Below are 17,711 nucleotides of genomic sequence, written 5' to 3' on the forward strand. Positions count from 1 at the left end.
TACTTTACAATCAAAAACATCTGTATATGCGACTGCAACGCATTTGATTTAGACCACTGTACGATATTCAGTGTGCCCGTTCCGCGATACTTCCTATTAATGTGAACAGCTCCTGTTGGGAGAGTATGACCTATAAGCATAAGAGAGCGCGAACCAAAGATTCAATTTCAATTTTTATATTCAGCTCTTTCTCTCATTTAAGATCAACCTTAAAAGTTATTTTTCCATCTATTCGCAAGTTCTAAATAATTTTGAAATGTATTCCCATACAAAAATTCATTTGTAACACAATTAGATAATAGTATTATTATATTAGAAATTTTATATAAGATTATTAGACCAACAATTAAAATGAACTGTATGATGGTATGGCTACTTAATACGAATTCTATAAACTCAATCTTGGTTAAGACTGCATATTTTGTGCTACAAATAAATGTTTCAGTTGGCCTTCAATAAGAAATGAAAACGATCTGGCAGCACTGTTCCAATTCAGCGTGACCGTTCGGTAGTGCGACCAGCTGCCGATACTTTTGGTCTTCTTTACGCTTCCTTTGGTTTTCTTCGTCAAAAAAGCGTCGGCCACACTTACTTCGTGTTGATATTTAGCGGTGGCTGGTCGTGTGTCGCATAAATCGGAGCGAAGACGAAGGCGAAGAGCAGGCAAGGCGTCAAGTCAAACAAAAAGTAAAGTGCAGCGACTGGCAGCAGACAAGTTAAAAGGGCAGCCAATTAAATGTAAGAAGCGACGTCCGCAGTTTAACAAGTATCGCTGGTTGTCCAGTCGAATAGCAGTATTTTTCGCGAGGTGCGCAAAGCGAAAGGAAAATCAAAGAGAAAAATCTAATACACAAAAAGTGAAGAACCAAATTGTTGTTAACAGAGTGTGTGCGTGTGTGCTGAATGCGCTAGTTGTTGTTTTGTTGGTGAGAGAGAAAATCGGAAAAAGGGCGTCGCAGTTTGAAAATTTGTGTGCATAAAAATCAAGCGCTGCAGCAGCCAAAGCGAGAAGAGAGAGAGGCAGAGAGCGTGTAAAGCGGACAGCCAGAAAGCAGAGAGAGAGCGGGTGGCTGCACCTCCACAACTCTTGTTGCAAAGGTGAGTGCGTGCCGAATATTGTTTTCGGTTCAGAGTTGTTTATTTAAGTGTACTCTCAACCAGGCCAACACACTCACAACCACACGCCCGCACGTACCTGCGGGCCACGAACGTGTGTGTGCGTGTGTGTTCGCCTGCCTGCTTATTTTTTAAGCGGAAAAAAAACTGATCCAAACTTTTCGGAGCTCAAGAACCTCATTTTGGCAAGCCATTAATCTCTGGTGGGAACCGAGATGGGTTTTATAAAAGCTGGTCAGCAGATAAAACTGAATTTAATGTATGTACTGACAATTCAGAATCAAACATCTTAGAAAATATTCTACTTATTGCTTTATACTAAGCCAGCTAATGTACATCATATCCATATATTCTGTATATTTTGGAAGAATAAGGGTAATAAAAAGGAGTTCGCTTTTGTAACTACTGTCAGAGATCATATCACCTCGCCCGATGAATCCGCTCCTGGCAACTGCTGACTTTCCCTGCCATTGCACTTTGATTACCATTTGTTAAAGCCACCACCTCCCCCTCCCCCCGACATATGCATAACACAATTAACGTTAATAGCGACTTCAATTCAGTAAATAATAGCAGGGAATGCGTCTTGTGGCCTGGCAACAATCGCACTTCCTCCCCCCTTGCTCCAATGCGCCCGTTGATCAATTCACTAAGCTGCACATTTGTGTGAGACCGTCTTGAGCAAGTTTGCTTTCTATAGGCTCATCTTCCTGTTTGTTGTCAACATAGTTTGTTGCATTTGTTGTTGCTCGGAGACAGGCACGGTTGAATCCACAACACATTTTTGTCAGCAATTGAATTAAATTCAGGAGGCATGATAAATGTAAGCGGACGGAAAATGAAAAGAATCGGCATTTATAGCGAGGCTATCTCTACACAGAACCAAAAGTTTAGTGCTGGTGAAATTTAATAAAGCTAAGCTAGTGGCTAGTGCTTAGTAAAGTTTTAAATCAATCAGCTTACACCAAAAGTCTCAATAATAATAATAAAATAAAATTTTATGTATTTTTGCATGAAAATGTTTAGTTTTACACCCACTGAAGCACTTTTTGAAAGTGCTAAGTAGTGTGAAGAAATCTAAATTCTACTTTTGTTTAGTGTAGCTTTCTTGGTCGCTCGTCTCGTTTGCTTGTCTGCTATTTCTGGCACAGTATTTATATTATTTATTTAATTTCGTGTGCAGATCAAGCCCCTCCCCCTGCTCCCCCGACTAATCTCTTTTGGCCTGTGACAACTGATGATTTTATTTATGAATCTGTGGGCTCGCATCGCGCGCATATGCATATTAAGTTTTTCATATAAATAAAATTCGTTAGCCCAAATGCTTAAACTGCGGCGCTTATTTCTTTTTTGTTTAATTTCATTTTCAATCGGCCACGGGCATGGAAAAGCATTTTCTCATGCTCAGTTTGTTGCTAACGGCGCCAAAACACTTGAACGCACACCAATCTGGACACATTTTGAGTTTCCGAAAGCCCACAAGAGTGCTAGGACCCAGTCTTCAGTCTGGTGACGTCAAAGAACAGGTGGGCGGTGGGTGGAGTGGAAAATGCTGGATTATGAGAGAGCAGATTAGGGCATTGTACTCGCTATCTAGCCAGAGGGGCTTAAAATAGACGATTAGCATGTGCCAAAAGCCCAACATCACCTATAATGTTATTTGAATTAGACGAATTGTGTTGATTAGTTTGATATTAAAAGAAAACATTTGATTTGGTTGATACTGAAAATTGTCGTTTGCTTTCGGAAAAGTGAAATTTTCCGTAGCAAGAATACAATATAACCCTGTTAAGTGATTAATTTCCACCATGATCTTTCGCATTTCGTAATTACCACTTTTTCCTATGCTGAGCGGGTTGACTGTCAATCACTCTATGACTGATCAACTCGGCTTTAGCCACATGTCATCCGTATTAATTGGCTTTCTCTTTTCCCGCTTCCCCTTCAATTCGCACAGCCGAGATCGAAAACAACAGTTTTCAAAAAGCGTCCCGATAAATTACTTTCGGATTCGCCCAAGTCCCAGTTTTGAGACTTCCCAAACGCATTAATCTCCGAAATTCGTGCATTATGCAATACAATCGAAGCATAAAACGAGCACGAAAGCACGCCAATTATTTGCATATTTAATTAAGTTTGTTTGATGGGCGAAGGCAACCGCAAAATAAGCAGAGTGAAATGGTGTTTGCTTTTATTTCGTTCTTGAACTTCCCGCAAACCGAACCGATTCGATTCAATTCGATTTGTTTTTGTTTTCCTCGACGGTGTTGCTATTCCTCTGTTCTGTTTATTCTCTGCTGTTTTGCTGCTTTGCTGTTTTGGGCGTGTGCCCAAAAGAGAGACGCAAAGAGAGAGGGCCATGTGCGACCGGCTCTTCGAATGGCTTTTGTCCTGGCAACAAGCGACGCCTCCAACAGAAATGTTTCACTAGCCCTTCGCCGCTGCCTCTGGTCCATAATTAAAAAATCACCCCATGATAACCTAAAACAATCGCATTTTGGCCTCTGAAGACCTATAATCGTGATCGGCTTATATGAGGGTTTTTGAAGAATACACGCTACTTTTAGTACCCCAATTCTGAACCCAATCAAATCTTGATTAGATTCGTCGGCGAAGTTTTCTCTCCCCTACTAATCGGGCTGATTGACTTTATTAATCATAATTGACTTATAAAGGAATGTTAAGTTTGTTCTTCAATGTTTCCTTACTTAGCAGGAACGTTTGTTGTTCAAGTAACTCTGAAATGGACGAGGGAGTGCCACAAAGTGGAATTTCTTGAGCAGATTATAGTTTAGTAACGAAGTTGAGCTTCGGAATTGGCTCTTGCCGGGTTGCCGGTGATGTCAGCATGCTAATTTAGATTAAACGCTAATCCATACCTTTGTCTAGACCTACACCTTTGTCATCAAATTCCAGTGATTTGGAGCAATATACCTGCAACTTAGGTGGCAATACTTCTCGGAAACGAGTCGTCCCACTTGAAAAAGATTCATTTTAAAACAATGAAGGAGAGTATCTGATTCTCAGTGACTCATCCACTACAAATATGCTCGACCAGATGACCAAATATGATAATAACCTTATAAGTTCCGTTTTTTTTTGCCGTTGCCGCTCTGGTGGCCCCACACATAAGTTTCAACCACTTCCGTTGTGAAAATTTACACATAAATTGTTAAATTGTTTTGCACAAACAAAAAGAGAGAAACGACAATAGAAATGGGAATTTTCACTTTCACCTTTTGAGTTTACCGCGGATGGCGGTGCAAAAGGGGGATTTGTTAGAAAGTGGAAAGGGTTGAGGACTTGTCAATCAATAATTTAATGTTTGTTTGACGCGGCGACAAAAATGTACAGGAAACTGAAACCCAAGCGATGGATGGAAAACGGCATAAATGTGGTCTTGATGACTAAGGTGGATCGAGTATCAGTGCTCCTACAAATATATACTAAATTGTTACAGTAAACAACGTAGTAAATTCAAATTTAAGGGTATACTCTATAAACATAGCGAGCTTGATGATGATATCTCAATTTTGTAGTGAATTTATTTTATGAACAATTACAAGTATAGATGTTGACACTTTTGCTAATTAGTCAATTAGAAATAATGCGATAATGAAATTTTAAAGGCTCCATTGTGCACATTCCCCCTTTTTGGTTGTAGTGTACACATTCGGTTAAGAACAATTTAAATTCATCAACCGAATGCGATTTGGCGTCAGCGGCAGGCACCCATGAATCATTCCGCTTTGGGGCTTGAAAAGTGGGTGGGGATTGTGCCCCCACCCACCTCATGCTGTTATGCTTCGTTCTGGCTCCTTCAAAAACGTGTTCCGATCTGTTTTCTTTGTGAGTTTTCGTTCGTTTTCGTTCGTTTTCGTTCTGGATTTTGGTTTTGGTTTATGTACATACACCACTCGCGACAAAAACAATGACCAAAATAATTTTGCATGAGTGTATGCCAAGTTAGCAGCATGCTTTGTGTTTTCCTTTCCGGTATTCTCGGTTTTCATGAGTTTGATATTTCATGCACGCCACTCGCAGCGTCTCATTTGTTTATACCATTTATTTATTTGCTTTATTTTTTCATATTTGCATTTCAGTCAGGCGAGCTTTTGCTGACGACGCTCGGTCGCCGCTCAATTCATTGATCATTCAGTGTAAAAATGTTAAGCAAGGTGATCTTTGTCCGAATATTCGATGAGTAATATTAACTACAGTTGAACTCGACAATCTCAGATGTGACAAAGTTCTACATAATGCGATGAAGCTAAAGACACGTATTAAATTGGCTGCGGGGAAAGTTTAATAATTTTTAGGTTTTTTTATAGGGGAGAATTCTTCTTCTAGGAGAAGCAGCCGAATTATTCATTCAATCAAACTTAGAAAGACTTAGAAATCGGTCGCAAGTATTTTTCCCGGAATAATCTATGCTAATTAGCTTAATATCCACCTCACGAGTCTTTGGTCAATGTGAATATGATAAAGGCAGCTCACCCACAGGGGCAATCAAAAATGGGCAATAAGGTATCAATTGAATATTAAGCATTTGGAAAAATATTAATTAAGATGCCCTAAAATGCAGCTGCCATTCTCCATTAAGGAACACACCCACTATAACGACGTTTTTCTGTCGCGAAAGTGTCGAATTTTCTTATAATTTACCATGAAGTAGCGTTGACTCACCAAGATTACCTGAACTCCTCGAGTCGAGCTCCAAGGTCTACCCGACTCAAAGTTCAGCTTTGAGTGTCTCATTTGACAAATGCCATGACACCATAAAATTGATGTCCGAACCCAACTCAACCTCGTTGGGTCTCCTCTTTCTGTATCGAAAGTGTTATTGACCCGCAGCCAGAGTCAATTAAGCGCTTAGCCAAAATTGAAACAATTGACTTTGGGGCGTGGTCGATATGTGAAATATAATCATGTGCGTAATTTCATAAAATTAATCGTGCTTGAGCAATTAGTTTATGGACAAACGGTATTTCCCATTCATTTTAGTTATGTTATTATTGTGTAATGAGCAAAACAAATTAGTTGGATTGCACCGATGATTGACTTCGAATAGGTGACATCAATCTATACTAAAAGCGTTGTTGGACTTATTAAATATTGAGATATAATAAATGGCATCTTATTTTAAAAAATTAGGCCAACGAAAATAGAGATTTCTGGTTTTGCTACTCGATTCTAACATTATTAAGACTTCAGATTGATGATGTTGGCTGCAAATTATAATTCCATTTCAAGAACATTTCGATTATCCAAAGTAGCAACCTTCACCTGTAGGCGGGGTCAAGATTTTGGTATTTCGATAGTTTATCGATTTTAAACACAAATTGTATGGAAAATTGAAAAAAAAAAAAAAAAGGTGAACACCCACAGCTGCTTGTTTTGGTGTGGAAGCAGCCATAAAATAGTCTTAAATGTGCCATGAGTTATGGCCGAAACATCTTCTCGTTCACTAGAAGTATCTGCCAAGCTTCCGCAGTATCATGGACCCACATGCTGAACTCGTGCTGCGAGTATCTCAAAGAAAGTGGCACAAACCAATTGCGTTAATGGGAAGCCGCAGCGGAAGAGATGGTCCCGCAGAGAGAAAATGGAAAAATAGCACCGCAGACTGCATTGAATAACTATCATAAAGGTAATTGCCTGGCTTACTTACTCTGTTGTTAACTGGAAAATTTTTCCGAACCACAAAAACCACACGAAAAGCCCAAAAAAGGCGGAAAATGTCGGAAGAACTGATCCGAAAGTACTCACCACTGAGTTCACCACATTTATAATGCATATTTTCCCTGTTGGTAACATTTTTAAACACTACTTTCTAGTGACAGAGCAGGAAAATTTATGGCCAGCGATTGCACAGCAATAAAGATTATGTACTGAACTCATATTTAGCTAGTACTTACGCTCCTATATCTATAAAATGTAGGAAATAAGTATGGTGACTGGCAATCATAACAAAATGTGTAAACGAAACCGTTTAAAAATTGAATATTACTCAACAAAGAATACCAATAAAAAAAAAAGCCGCCTATTTCCTATTGTGCGTGACACACTTTTGTAAAATGCATTTGTTTTCTATAGGAAACGGTCTGTCCATAAAAGGTGTTCAGAGTCATATAGATATAGATATACGAGTAGATAAAGATAAATAGAGTTTGCACTGTATGACGTGTTCTGGGAGTCATTCTATCTCTGATTCCGCCTTCTGCATATAGAAATACCGATATCAGGTTTTCTTCATTTGTTGTTCTCTGATTAATAAGGCGGCGGTGAATAAAATGTTATATTTACACACTCGATGTGACACCAACTGGATGTGGGTTTAGCCGACACCTGAGGGCTGATTAATGTCAGGTGTGTGGGCTTCTTGTGGTCAGAAGATAAGGCCGAAGCACTACGAATTGATAGGCAATGAAAACCTTAAGTTCGCAAAAGAAAATCACGTGAGTCAAAATAAGAACAAGTTGGCTTGTCCCGAGTATATTTTCTGAAGGATTATTTCTAAACTAAATCATTTAATTGTGGTCCAAGATAGAGGATAGATACGATATAGAGGATATTTACGTCAGATTCTTCATACCTCAAATGGCACATCTTTAAAATATTACTTAATTTGGTGCATGCGAGTTTATCACATATTAATTTTCCAAATTTTCGGAACTACTTTTGCTTACCTGGAAACCACTATGAGTTTACCGGAAATTGCTAAGTCATTCTGTAACTATTTTCATTTCAAAAACAGTTCTTACCAGACAACGGTTGGTAGGCCATAAATCAAGTTTTATCTTTATGGTTTACGACAATGATTCACAGAAAGATTTATGTTTTAAGATACACTTGGAATGCTGCCTAGAATGCTGCTGTGGCTTACTTCTACAAAGAAAGTCGGTGGATATTTGTTCTTATCGTTATCTAAAAGCCATTGATTCGATTTGCACCCGTGCTTTCCACTAATTATGCCAGATAGTGAAATACGTTTTTCCTCTCACTTTTTTCACTTACACAACACCCTTTTGCTGATTGATTGGTAAATATGGTTTGTAATTAAAATTCCATTGCTATGGCTGATAGCTTTCGGTGGCAGTTTGAAAATAGATATACTGGGTATCCATTGCAGCGATAATAAGCTTATTGAAAATAGCACAAGCGTTTCTTTCTTTTCCCGGCTATTTTTTGTGGTTGTGGTTGTCGATTATGATGGTTCCCGGTGAGCTTATCTAAAACAAAAAACAAAGCAAACTTGTGGCGTAACTCGTTTGTTTTTCTACCCTTTCTAAGGGTGCTTTCAATATGATACGATATAAACATGCTCAACGGAAAATACTAATATATTTGTTTTTAAATGTATTGTGCATCGCTTGTGGTAAGCGCATTTATAGGTCATATTACTACCCATTACTCATATTCTATCGATATTCCGACCGAACTTGGACATTTTTCCCTCGCACTCCCACTAGCTAAATAGCGGGTATCTGATAGTCGAGGAACTGGACTACAGCGTTCTCCCCTGTTTTTATGTACTTTTAGCATGAATCACGACTCGCACTTGACACATGCCCCCCACCTACCCCCTGGCACCGCCATTTCCACCACCCCATTTTGTATCTGGCAACGAATGAGAACAAAGTCGTCAGCCCCGTAAATAAAAAGAAAAACAAAAACACAAGCAGGCTACAACTTACCTTTGGCTTGTCTCGAACAGCAGTTTAAACACCTGCAATAATAAAACACAACGCAAAATGCTGAAACAACAACGGTGGCAAAGTAACATCTATAAAACACATTGACAACATCGCGTCTTGTTAAATTGTTGAGGTAATAGGCGAGCAGTCAAAGTTATCTGACAATTGTTTATGTTTTTTTTTTTGGCCTCTTTTCTTGACTCTTGCGGGTTTTGTTGAGCAAACTTGGCAATTCTTCACTGAAAGTTCAATTGCTGTTGACGTACATATATGTTTACGTGTGCTTTAATACCCTGACCTGCACAACATTTATGATACTGTCGGCTTCAGTTTCCCCACTCTTATATAATCGAACCGAATCCGCCAAAGCTGTGCGTTACGTTAAGAAACCAAAGCGCACACTCGGTAAAGTAAATAAAGATTTAGATCTGCGGTTTTTACATATATAAACAAAACAAAGTTGGAAACCAATTGTTGAAAATATGCTATTTTTGGGGTTATAAAAAACTCGTGATGCCGAAGAATACATTTCTTATAAGGAAAAATGCGCAGGGCTCTATTGCAAGTAGTGGAATACCCTAATATTCTATCGTTTCGGCACTTAAGAACCAATTAGTGCACTGCAATTGGAATAAACTGTGTATCGTGAGGTCATTTGAATTATTCCACACAGTCGAGTGCAGCATTATTTATGTGGCAGAAATGCGGACCAAAGTCCATAAAAGGCACCAACATGCTGCCTAATGATAGAATTACTCACAGTTCACCGGGTGATGTGGATGGATTGGATGGAGGTGCATTTCCTGGGGAGACTGGCCGAGAATGCAAATGGGACCGAGAGTCAGTTCTGTAATTACTTGCTCTATGGCTATCGTTGTCTGTGTGCACGACTTATAATTTAATGCGGTTCTTTATATTTATAATCCAAGCGCGGCGACCTTCACAAAAGATAACCTGTCGGAATCCCGAGATGTTGCATGTGGAACGTTGAGGTATTCAGTAGCGAGTCATTAGCAAATGTCTTGGCATAATTCTAAGTATGTAAAAATGCATGCTCAGATTGGTAAATGTACAATTTGTACACTTTGCTGTAAAGAGGTTTGTAAGGTTGCTCAGAACCTCAAGCTTTGGTTATCAAAGTTATAGCATTACGAATTTATTTCTTAAAAACTTTTTCATTCGCAAAATAAAAGTTCCGAAATAGAAAGGATCTTGCATCTATAAGGCCATGAATGTTACTTAAAAGGAACCTGCTTAAAGATGAATTGATCCCATTAGATGAATGAAGATGAATGATCCCATTAAAGATGCATTTTTTTTTAAATGTTGTGTTAAAATTATTCTTGAGTGGATGTGCGGACAGATTTAAAAAAAATTCTAGCACTCAGTGCTAATGGGATTCAACTTGTGGCGGAATCGTTCTTTCTTATATAGCTTTTATATCATACTAACATTATATGACGAGTATATACATATACAAAATTATTCGGGGTATTTTTTATATACCCAATTCAATTTAACGCAGTGCTATTACATGACGGCCTATGTTTTTATGCAAATGCATTTGCTTGTGTCAAAAGTCAGAGATTTTTCAATTATCTCTGGACTTTGCACGCTCCACTCCTTTTACTTAGCGATAAAAATGCGGAACCGACTTGAATCGCTTTCCATTGATGGATCTCCTTGGTTCATGTGCACTCGAAAACACACTATTGATAACTGACACTCTCTGCGGGGTTGTACTGGTCCGTTCCTTGCTTATCACTACAAATTGCGACTTGTTCCATACAGTCATCTGAGAAACACGAGAGATATAGTCTGCGACATCATGAGTTTCAAAGTCGTGAGTGCAGTGACCCTGAATCTTTTTCAATTTGACTTGCATTGCATTTTGTGTTTTGCACAGTAGACGGATTGATAAGCTTACTTTGAATGAGTTGGTCTACAATGTAGGCTGAATTATATTGAAATTACATTTCATTGAATTACATTTTGTATTAAAACTATTCAAGTTAGTTTATCATTTTGGCGATTTGCCTACATTTCCAACTTCTCAAATCAGACATTTTTGTGTAAGTACATGTGTAAGACATTTTAAAGTGTAGGTCCCTAATCAACAATATAATATATATTACATTATATTATATATATTTATATTATATTTATATAATAAAATATAATTATATATTATAATATAATTATTTATAAGATAATATCGAACAGAACTCATTCGTAATTAGCTTATAATTGTTAGTCTGAGTATAGGGCACTCCTAGTTCGTCGCGGACTTTCTTCTCTTCGCTTGATATATAATATCAATGCGCTTATTGTATTTTGTCATTGTTTTGTTTTCTGTTTAAACAACTGTGCAAGAAAGCGAATGGGAAGCGAGTCGCGGAATAACAAACAAAGCACGAAAAACAGAAGAAGGTTACAAAATACGTTGATTAAAATTCACAAACGAGCTGAAGGAAAGGGGCACAAAGAAAATGATTATGCTCGATTCACACAGAAAAACGTCGTAGCTGAAGGCACCGAACCCATCCCATCCCATCCTATCCCTCCCGACCTCCACTTCCGCCACAAACCCGTCAGCTGTGGTGCAGTCAAGTGCAGATGAGCATTTGGGTTGAAAGCACAACGGACTGAGTGGGTCCATCATCCCTGTATCACTGTCATCCTAATCTTTTCTTGTACTTGCTCCTCTGTTCAGGAAAAGTGATGGGCCTAAAATGCCTCTATAAGGAAAGTTTACGAATGAACGCTATATGCCCAAACCTATTTAGAACTAGAAATTCTTCGCGTTACAAAGTTTTCAATAACAAAGAATTATATGCACACCCTTGATTATTCTCTAAATAGAATAATGTTTATATTCATTCAATCCGTTCCTCTAGTCCGGCCTGGAAAAAGGCTATATGGGCGCATTGAAAAACATTTTGTTGTGTTATTTATAGGTGTACGTCATCCCCTCCATTGATTTAAAGATTCATTGTAAAGGTTTTTTCATTTACTGTAACATTTAAATTGTTTATATGTAGCTTATTGCTAAAGCAACTAACCAGCTCGAGCGTTTGCCATGCAAAGTGTTAGACTGTTAAATGTCTGGACATGTGCGAGTGTGGGGATAAGCTTAAATGGGTTTACCGAACGGAAAATTACCCGAAAAATGCAAAGCGCATAAAGAAAAAGCGGAACGTGAGTGGAAAGTGCTGCTTGCGGACTCTCAATTGGTTCAAGTGAAGTAACAATGGGGTAGGTCTTCAGTGGGCGTGAAAGTTATATCCATTAAAGCCGATTACGATCTGGAACGGCATCCATGCAGACAAACAAGCTAAGTCTAACCGATTCACTTGCAGAGCAGCATAAATGTAATGGAACTCGAAATATTCCCTTGTGCTGATTAAATACTGTGAGTTATATACCCCAGTGGGTGTGCTGATGATGAGGCAAACAAAACGGCTGCTTATAAACAAGTAAACAATTTGTATCGGGGTGCATACAATGATAATGATGGGGCGTCTACAGTCTTTATCAAAGTCCCTCCTTCAACAACCCAACTTCAGTGGCATGCCGCCTGTGACACTTGAGTTCTAAACTTTTCAGGCGGACAACTCATATAATCAAACCCTATATGGTTCTCTGATTCAGTCGGTTGTGGGCCGTATCTCCAACAAATTGCTACCGTATCTGGTTAGGAATAGATTGTATACATTTCTGGAGGCGAGCACTTGAAATGTGTCAGCGATGACACTACTTTTGGGTACTCGAAGATGGTTTCCATCTGCCAGCTGCCAAGAAATGCCAGGAATGTATACAATTATTCTATGTGCTCCAGTTTTCTTCACACTTGTATATATGAAATAATCCGATTATGCGCGGGGATTATCAGCTGGCGGACAGTTGATTCACCTTTAGACTTTGCTACTTAGCCTAGAATACGTTCTGAAAATATTGTTATTCATTCGCTTCTGTTGTTTCTTTGCAGTCAGCGAAATCGTCGTCATTGAATGGCAGCCAGCAATAATGGACTCAACGCCTAATGCGGCCCCTAATCCGAACCAGAATCGGGACTTCCTAACGCTGAAGCCCCTGCGTCCTTCCCGCGGTTCCAGCTCGAATCTGCGCGCCAGTCGCTCCCCCTCTGCCAGCCGCAGCACCGAGCAAAGTAATTATCAATTATGATTATCAATCCTCCGGACTCCTCCTCCCGAACCGCCATCCCCTCCTCGGGCTCCTTCTGGTCCATTAGTCAGTCGCATAATTGGAATGATTGGGTCGTGTTAGAGCCGGAGCTTCCTGCATCTTATCAGCGGGGACACTGCTAATCTGGGAGTCTGGATGTGGTGGGCCAGCTCGATTTCGATGGGGACTGCTGGCTATCAGTGTTCTTTTCTACTGCACTTCCGCTGTCAATTAGGTTTTATAGCAGAAGTAGTGTAAAGGAAGAATAGTAAGGAGAATGGCGATTTATATCATTCAACTAAATATTATATGATTGGGTGATATAAATAAATTTTGTTATTATACTTTGACAAATGCACTCCGAATGTAAAAAAAGTTCAAAGAAATGAATACTCTCTGAACCAACTGTTTAACTATAAATATTACACATTCAGTTTGTTAGCTTAGCAGATTTTCCTATACTAAGGTTTTCGGAGCTCCCTGTATGCTTTCCACCATGAATTTCCACCCCGGCTGTGGTTGAGCGATGACTCATCTTCCAGAATCCAAAAACCGCCCATACACCCCCAATACGCCCATTATTCGCAATGTATTCACGAGTTTGGCATCAACAAGCTTACAGACAGCCATGTATAAATCAAAAGCAAAAAGCATAGCCTTCTTTTGAGTGTCTTGGTCATTATTATCCATTTGACTGTGCCTAACATCAGTTATTTGTTTGATTGCGCACTTTACATATTTTCGTTTATATCTTTTTATATTTTCCTTGTTTAGCTTTGTAACCGTTGAATGTTAGCCTGCCTAACTAGCTACACTTGCAAATCAAGCAAACCCAATCAGAATCATTGATAAACGTAGGTATACCAATATAATAAGACTCACATTCTTTTGTAAGTAACCTGCACACCCCATGCACTTTCGCCACCACACTCACGCACTCACACACTTAATCGTTTTACTACTTATTTTGGTTCTATTCACAGCGAAACACGCGATTTAAACGCTATTAACTGCCTGCCACTGCTTCTTATAGTCCCTGACTCTTTTGTCTCTGTTCTTCTTTGTTGTCTGTCTCTTTCCACGACACAGGCTGTCCAGCTGTCAATAAAAAATGAAATAACTCTTATACTTATTCATCATCCATTCGTCAAACAAGCTAAACCATAAATCAGCTCAAAAGATCGGGTCCCTTAAAATAATAATTCGAATTAAAGAAACAAAGACTATTTATAATCAAACCGAGCATCTTTATCATCTTTAAATGCACTTTCAAATCGTGTGATAAAATTCAATTTGTATAAAAAACCGCAAATTCATCGTTAAAATAATTTATTAACAACTTTTAAGAAATTTTAGTTTAAAATAAACAAAATTGTTAGAAACTCTAAATAAAAAACCTTTGGTTCCATTACAAAACTAAAACCAACTAAAAAGAAATATATTTGAAAAGAAGCTTAACAATTCACTTGATGTCTCACCAACCTATCGAAAATGTAATAAGTAGAAGAAAATGAATATATATAAACCAAAAGAGCTAAACCTGAAGATATCTCACTACATCACCATCCCACCATACAATGATAGTTAAAAATTGAACATTTTTGTGCTGCTTGCAACGCGCCTCATAATCAACAGCATATAAACAAAAGACAAAAACGCAGATAAGACTTACAAAATAACCCAAGTCGTACCTTTCTATGCGCCACAATTCGCCAGTGTCCCGGGAGCGAGCCAGCGAGGCAGCGGCAGCCACTCAGACAGCAGCAGCCACAGCGGGAGGACCAACTGGGGGAGGAACCGCAGCAGCAACGACAACGGCTGGAGGGGCCACGTCCGGATCCGGAGCAGCCTCCGCGAACACGAACAGCAATTCCTCGGCCTCATCCAGCACAGTGGCAGCTGCACAGGCGGCTGTCTACAGCGGCGGCAACACGGTGACCGGTAGTTTGGGCAGCGCCGGGGTGGTGGCTCGTGGCTTCCGCAGCCACAGTCCCACCCACCGGCGGAGGAGTCGCGAGCGCCAACGGCGCACGCATGGCTCTGACCAGGGCGGTCTGCTGGCCTACAGCGGTCTCGTTGGCGTCAACGACATGTCGGATTTCTTGGGTCCACAGCAAGGTGGAGGAGGCGGCGGCGGCGGTGGCGGTGGAAGCGCAGGCACGGGCAGCGGTCTGGAGGATTCCCGGCTGTCCGGCAACGAGGACTACTACTCGTCCTTCGTCTCAGACGAGTTCGACAGCAGCAAGAAGGTCCATCGCCGCTGTCACGAACGCAGCTCCAGCGTGCAGGCCATCGACCGATTGAACACGAAGATCCAATGCACCAAGGAGTCCATCCGACAGGAGCAAACTGCCAGAGACGGTAAGTAGTTAATTCGCCCGGTTGCAAATGTATAACCAAGAGAAAGTAACATTCGATAATTGAAATTTGAAATAATGGTTTAATTTAGATAATGTCAACGAGTATCTGAAGTTGGCAGCCAGTGCAGACAAGCAGCAGCTGCAGCGCATCAAGGTATGTAGACCCACTTATCGTTTGACAAGAATTAAATAATTGTTATCAATGTAATACTCTTCGGCAGGCTGTCTTTGAGAAAAAGAACCAGAAGAGCGCACACAATATCTCGCAGCTGCAGAAAAAGCTGGACAACTACACAAAGCGGGCCAAGGATTTGCAGAATCACCAGTTCCAGACGAAGAGCCAGCACCGTCAGCCGCGCGAGGTGCTGCGGGACGTCGGCCAGGGTCTCCGCAACGTGGGAGGCAACATCCGCGATGGCATCACCGGCTTCTCCGGATCGGTGATGTCCAAGCCACGGGAGTTTGCGCACCTGATCAAGAACAAGTTTGGCAGCGCCGACAACATCAACCAGATGAGCGAAGCCGAGCTACAGGGCATGCAATCTGCCAATGCCGATGTTTTGGCCAGCGAGCGCCTGCAGCAAGTGCCTGGAGCCGGAACCTCGACAGGCTCAGGCGGCGGCGGGCAGAACAACAACACCGGCGGAACGGGAAGCGGCACAGGAAAATTCAACAGTGACAATGGCAGCGAATGCAGCAGCGTAACTAGCGAAAGTATACCAGGAGGGTAAGTGTAGCTCACGATTTCATCAGAGACAGGGATGTTAATTATATTTACTTAAAGGTCTGGTAAAAGCCAGTCGGGAGCCAGCCAATACCACATAGTGCTCAAGACATTGCTAACAGAGCTGGCCGAGCGAAAGGCCGAGAACGAGAAGCTCAAGGAGCGGATCGAACGACTCGAGGTACGCGCTCTTTTGGGAAGCCGGCGAAATCCTCGGGCTATTACCACTAATATTCGAACCTTCTTTTCTCTTTTCGGCAGACGGGCCAAAAGGAATTCAACAATCTGACCGCCACACTCGAAAGTGAACGTTATCGTGCCGAGGGACTCGAGGAGCAAATCAATGACTTGACGGAATTACATCAGGTTCGTAGTTCACTTGGCTGACGCTTTGGCAGTTTGCCCGACATTCGTGCTCATGCTTTGCCGCTTTTGTTTGACAGAATGAAATTGAGAATCTGAAGCAAACGATTGCCGACATGGAGGAGAAAGTACAATACCAAAGCGATGAAAGACTACGTGACGTCAACGAAGTGCTCGAGAACTGTCAAACGAGGGTAAGTTCGAACGCTTGGGGATTCCAGCCCCCAATACCCACACCCAAACAGAGTCTAAGCGAGCTCTTCCACAGATATCGAAAATGGAGCACATGTCGCAGCAACAATATGTCACCGTCGAGGGCATCGACAATTCGAATGCGCGGGCCTTGGTTGTGAAACTCATCAATGTGGTATTAACGATACTGCAAGTGGTGCTCCTGCTTGTGGCCACCGCTGCAGGCATCATAATGCCTTTTCTCAAAACGAGGTAGCTACTTCTGAATTCTGTTCCACCATGTTCCGCCCTACTAATATATTTGTTTGCTCATTTCCAGGGTTCGCGTTCTCACAACGTTTTTGTCCATTTGTTTCGTCATCTTTGTGATACGACAGTGGCCGGATGTTCAGGACATTGGATCCGGGCTGGTGCGGCATCTGAAGCAATCGCTGGTGGTGAAGTAAACTACGTGGGGTTGGTGGCCACCGTCTCATCTACCGGGTAGTTGACACGTTCTTTAGTTATCCTAAGTTCTAAAGTGCATGTTGTAAATAGCTTATCGATAACGATTATAACAATAATTTTTAACTGAAATTGTATCAATTATCAACACGAACACACCCGAGGAACTGTACAAAACATTCATACTCCTTATCACACACCTAATCATCACACAACACTCTCGCATCAAATCTAGCAAAATTGATTTAAACTATGTAATAACTTGAAAATGCTGACAAGTCTCCGTGCATTACTCAACTATATTTGAATATACATAATTTATGTATTATCTATATAAAATATTTACATTACTATAAAATAATTGAAAATAAATGAAATGAAAGTTTGTATAAATTAGTCATTTTTTTATTTCGGGGAATTTTTTTAAACCAGGGTTGCCCTGCCACTGCAACTCTGCCCCCGATGTTAATATCTGTGTAAACAAGTTGATTAAAGATCAACTTTTTAGAGCACATTTAACACTTGACCAAAAGGCATTATTTCTATTGCCAATCCAATAACTATCATTGCTACTCAGGAGTATTTATTCTAACAGCTGCAGGTATTCCCAGTTGGTACTAAAAATAAATT

At 40.5% G+C, this 17,711-nt stretch overlaps 1 protein-coding gene across 4 annotated transcripts; it reads left to right on the top strand.

Moving 5' to 3' along the window:
- Positions 1 to 542: 542 nt before the first annotated feature.
- Positions 543 to 17,284, top strand: LOC6553082 (transmembrane and coiled-coil domains protein 2). Of its 4 annotated transcripts, none has more exons than XM_015153961.2 (10): positions 543 to 1,098; positions 12,802 to 12,981; positions 14,715 to 15,359; positions 15,448 to 15,512; positions 15,580 to 16,085; positions 16,143 to 16,263; positions 16,344 to 16,448; positions 16,526 to 16,639; positions 16,714 to 16,889; positions 16,957 to 17,284. In XM_015153961.2, the coding sequence occupies exons 2-10, from the start codon at positions 12,840 to 12,842 to the stop codon at positions 17,081 to 17,083; spliced, it is 2,001 nt and encodes a 666-aa protein (XP_015009447.1). In that variant the 5' UTR covers positions 543 to 1,098; positions 12,802 to 12,839; the 3' UTR covers positions 17,084 to 17,284. The 4 variants fall into 4 exon arrangements, with proteins under 4 accessions (XP_015009447.1, XP_026832070.1, XP_001979077.2 ...); XM_026976269.1 differs by lacking the exon at positions 543 to 1,098 and adding an exon at positions 13,773 to 13,852 and having other exon boundaries at positions 12,892 to 12,981; positions 13,982 to 15,359; XM_001979041.3 differs by lacking the exon at positions 543 to 1,098 and adding an exon at positions 13,773 to 13,852 and having other exon boundaries at positions 12,892 to 12,981.
- Positions 17,285 to 17,711: the final 427 nt, after the last annotated feature.

The sequence above is a fragment of the Drosophila erecta genome, unplaced genomic scaffold (genome assembly GCF_003286155.1).
Source record: "Drosophila erecta strain 14021-0224.00,06,07 unplaced genomic scaffold, DereRS2 tig00000000-arrow-pilon, whole genome shotgun sequence".
In the NCBI taxonomy this organism is placed as follows: Eukaryota; Metazoa; Arthropoda; class Insecta; order Diptera; family Drosophilidae; genus Drosophila; species Drosophila erecta.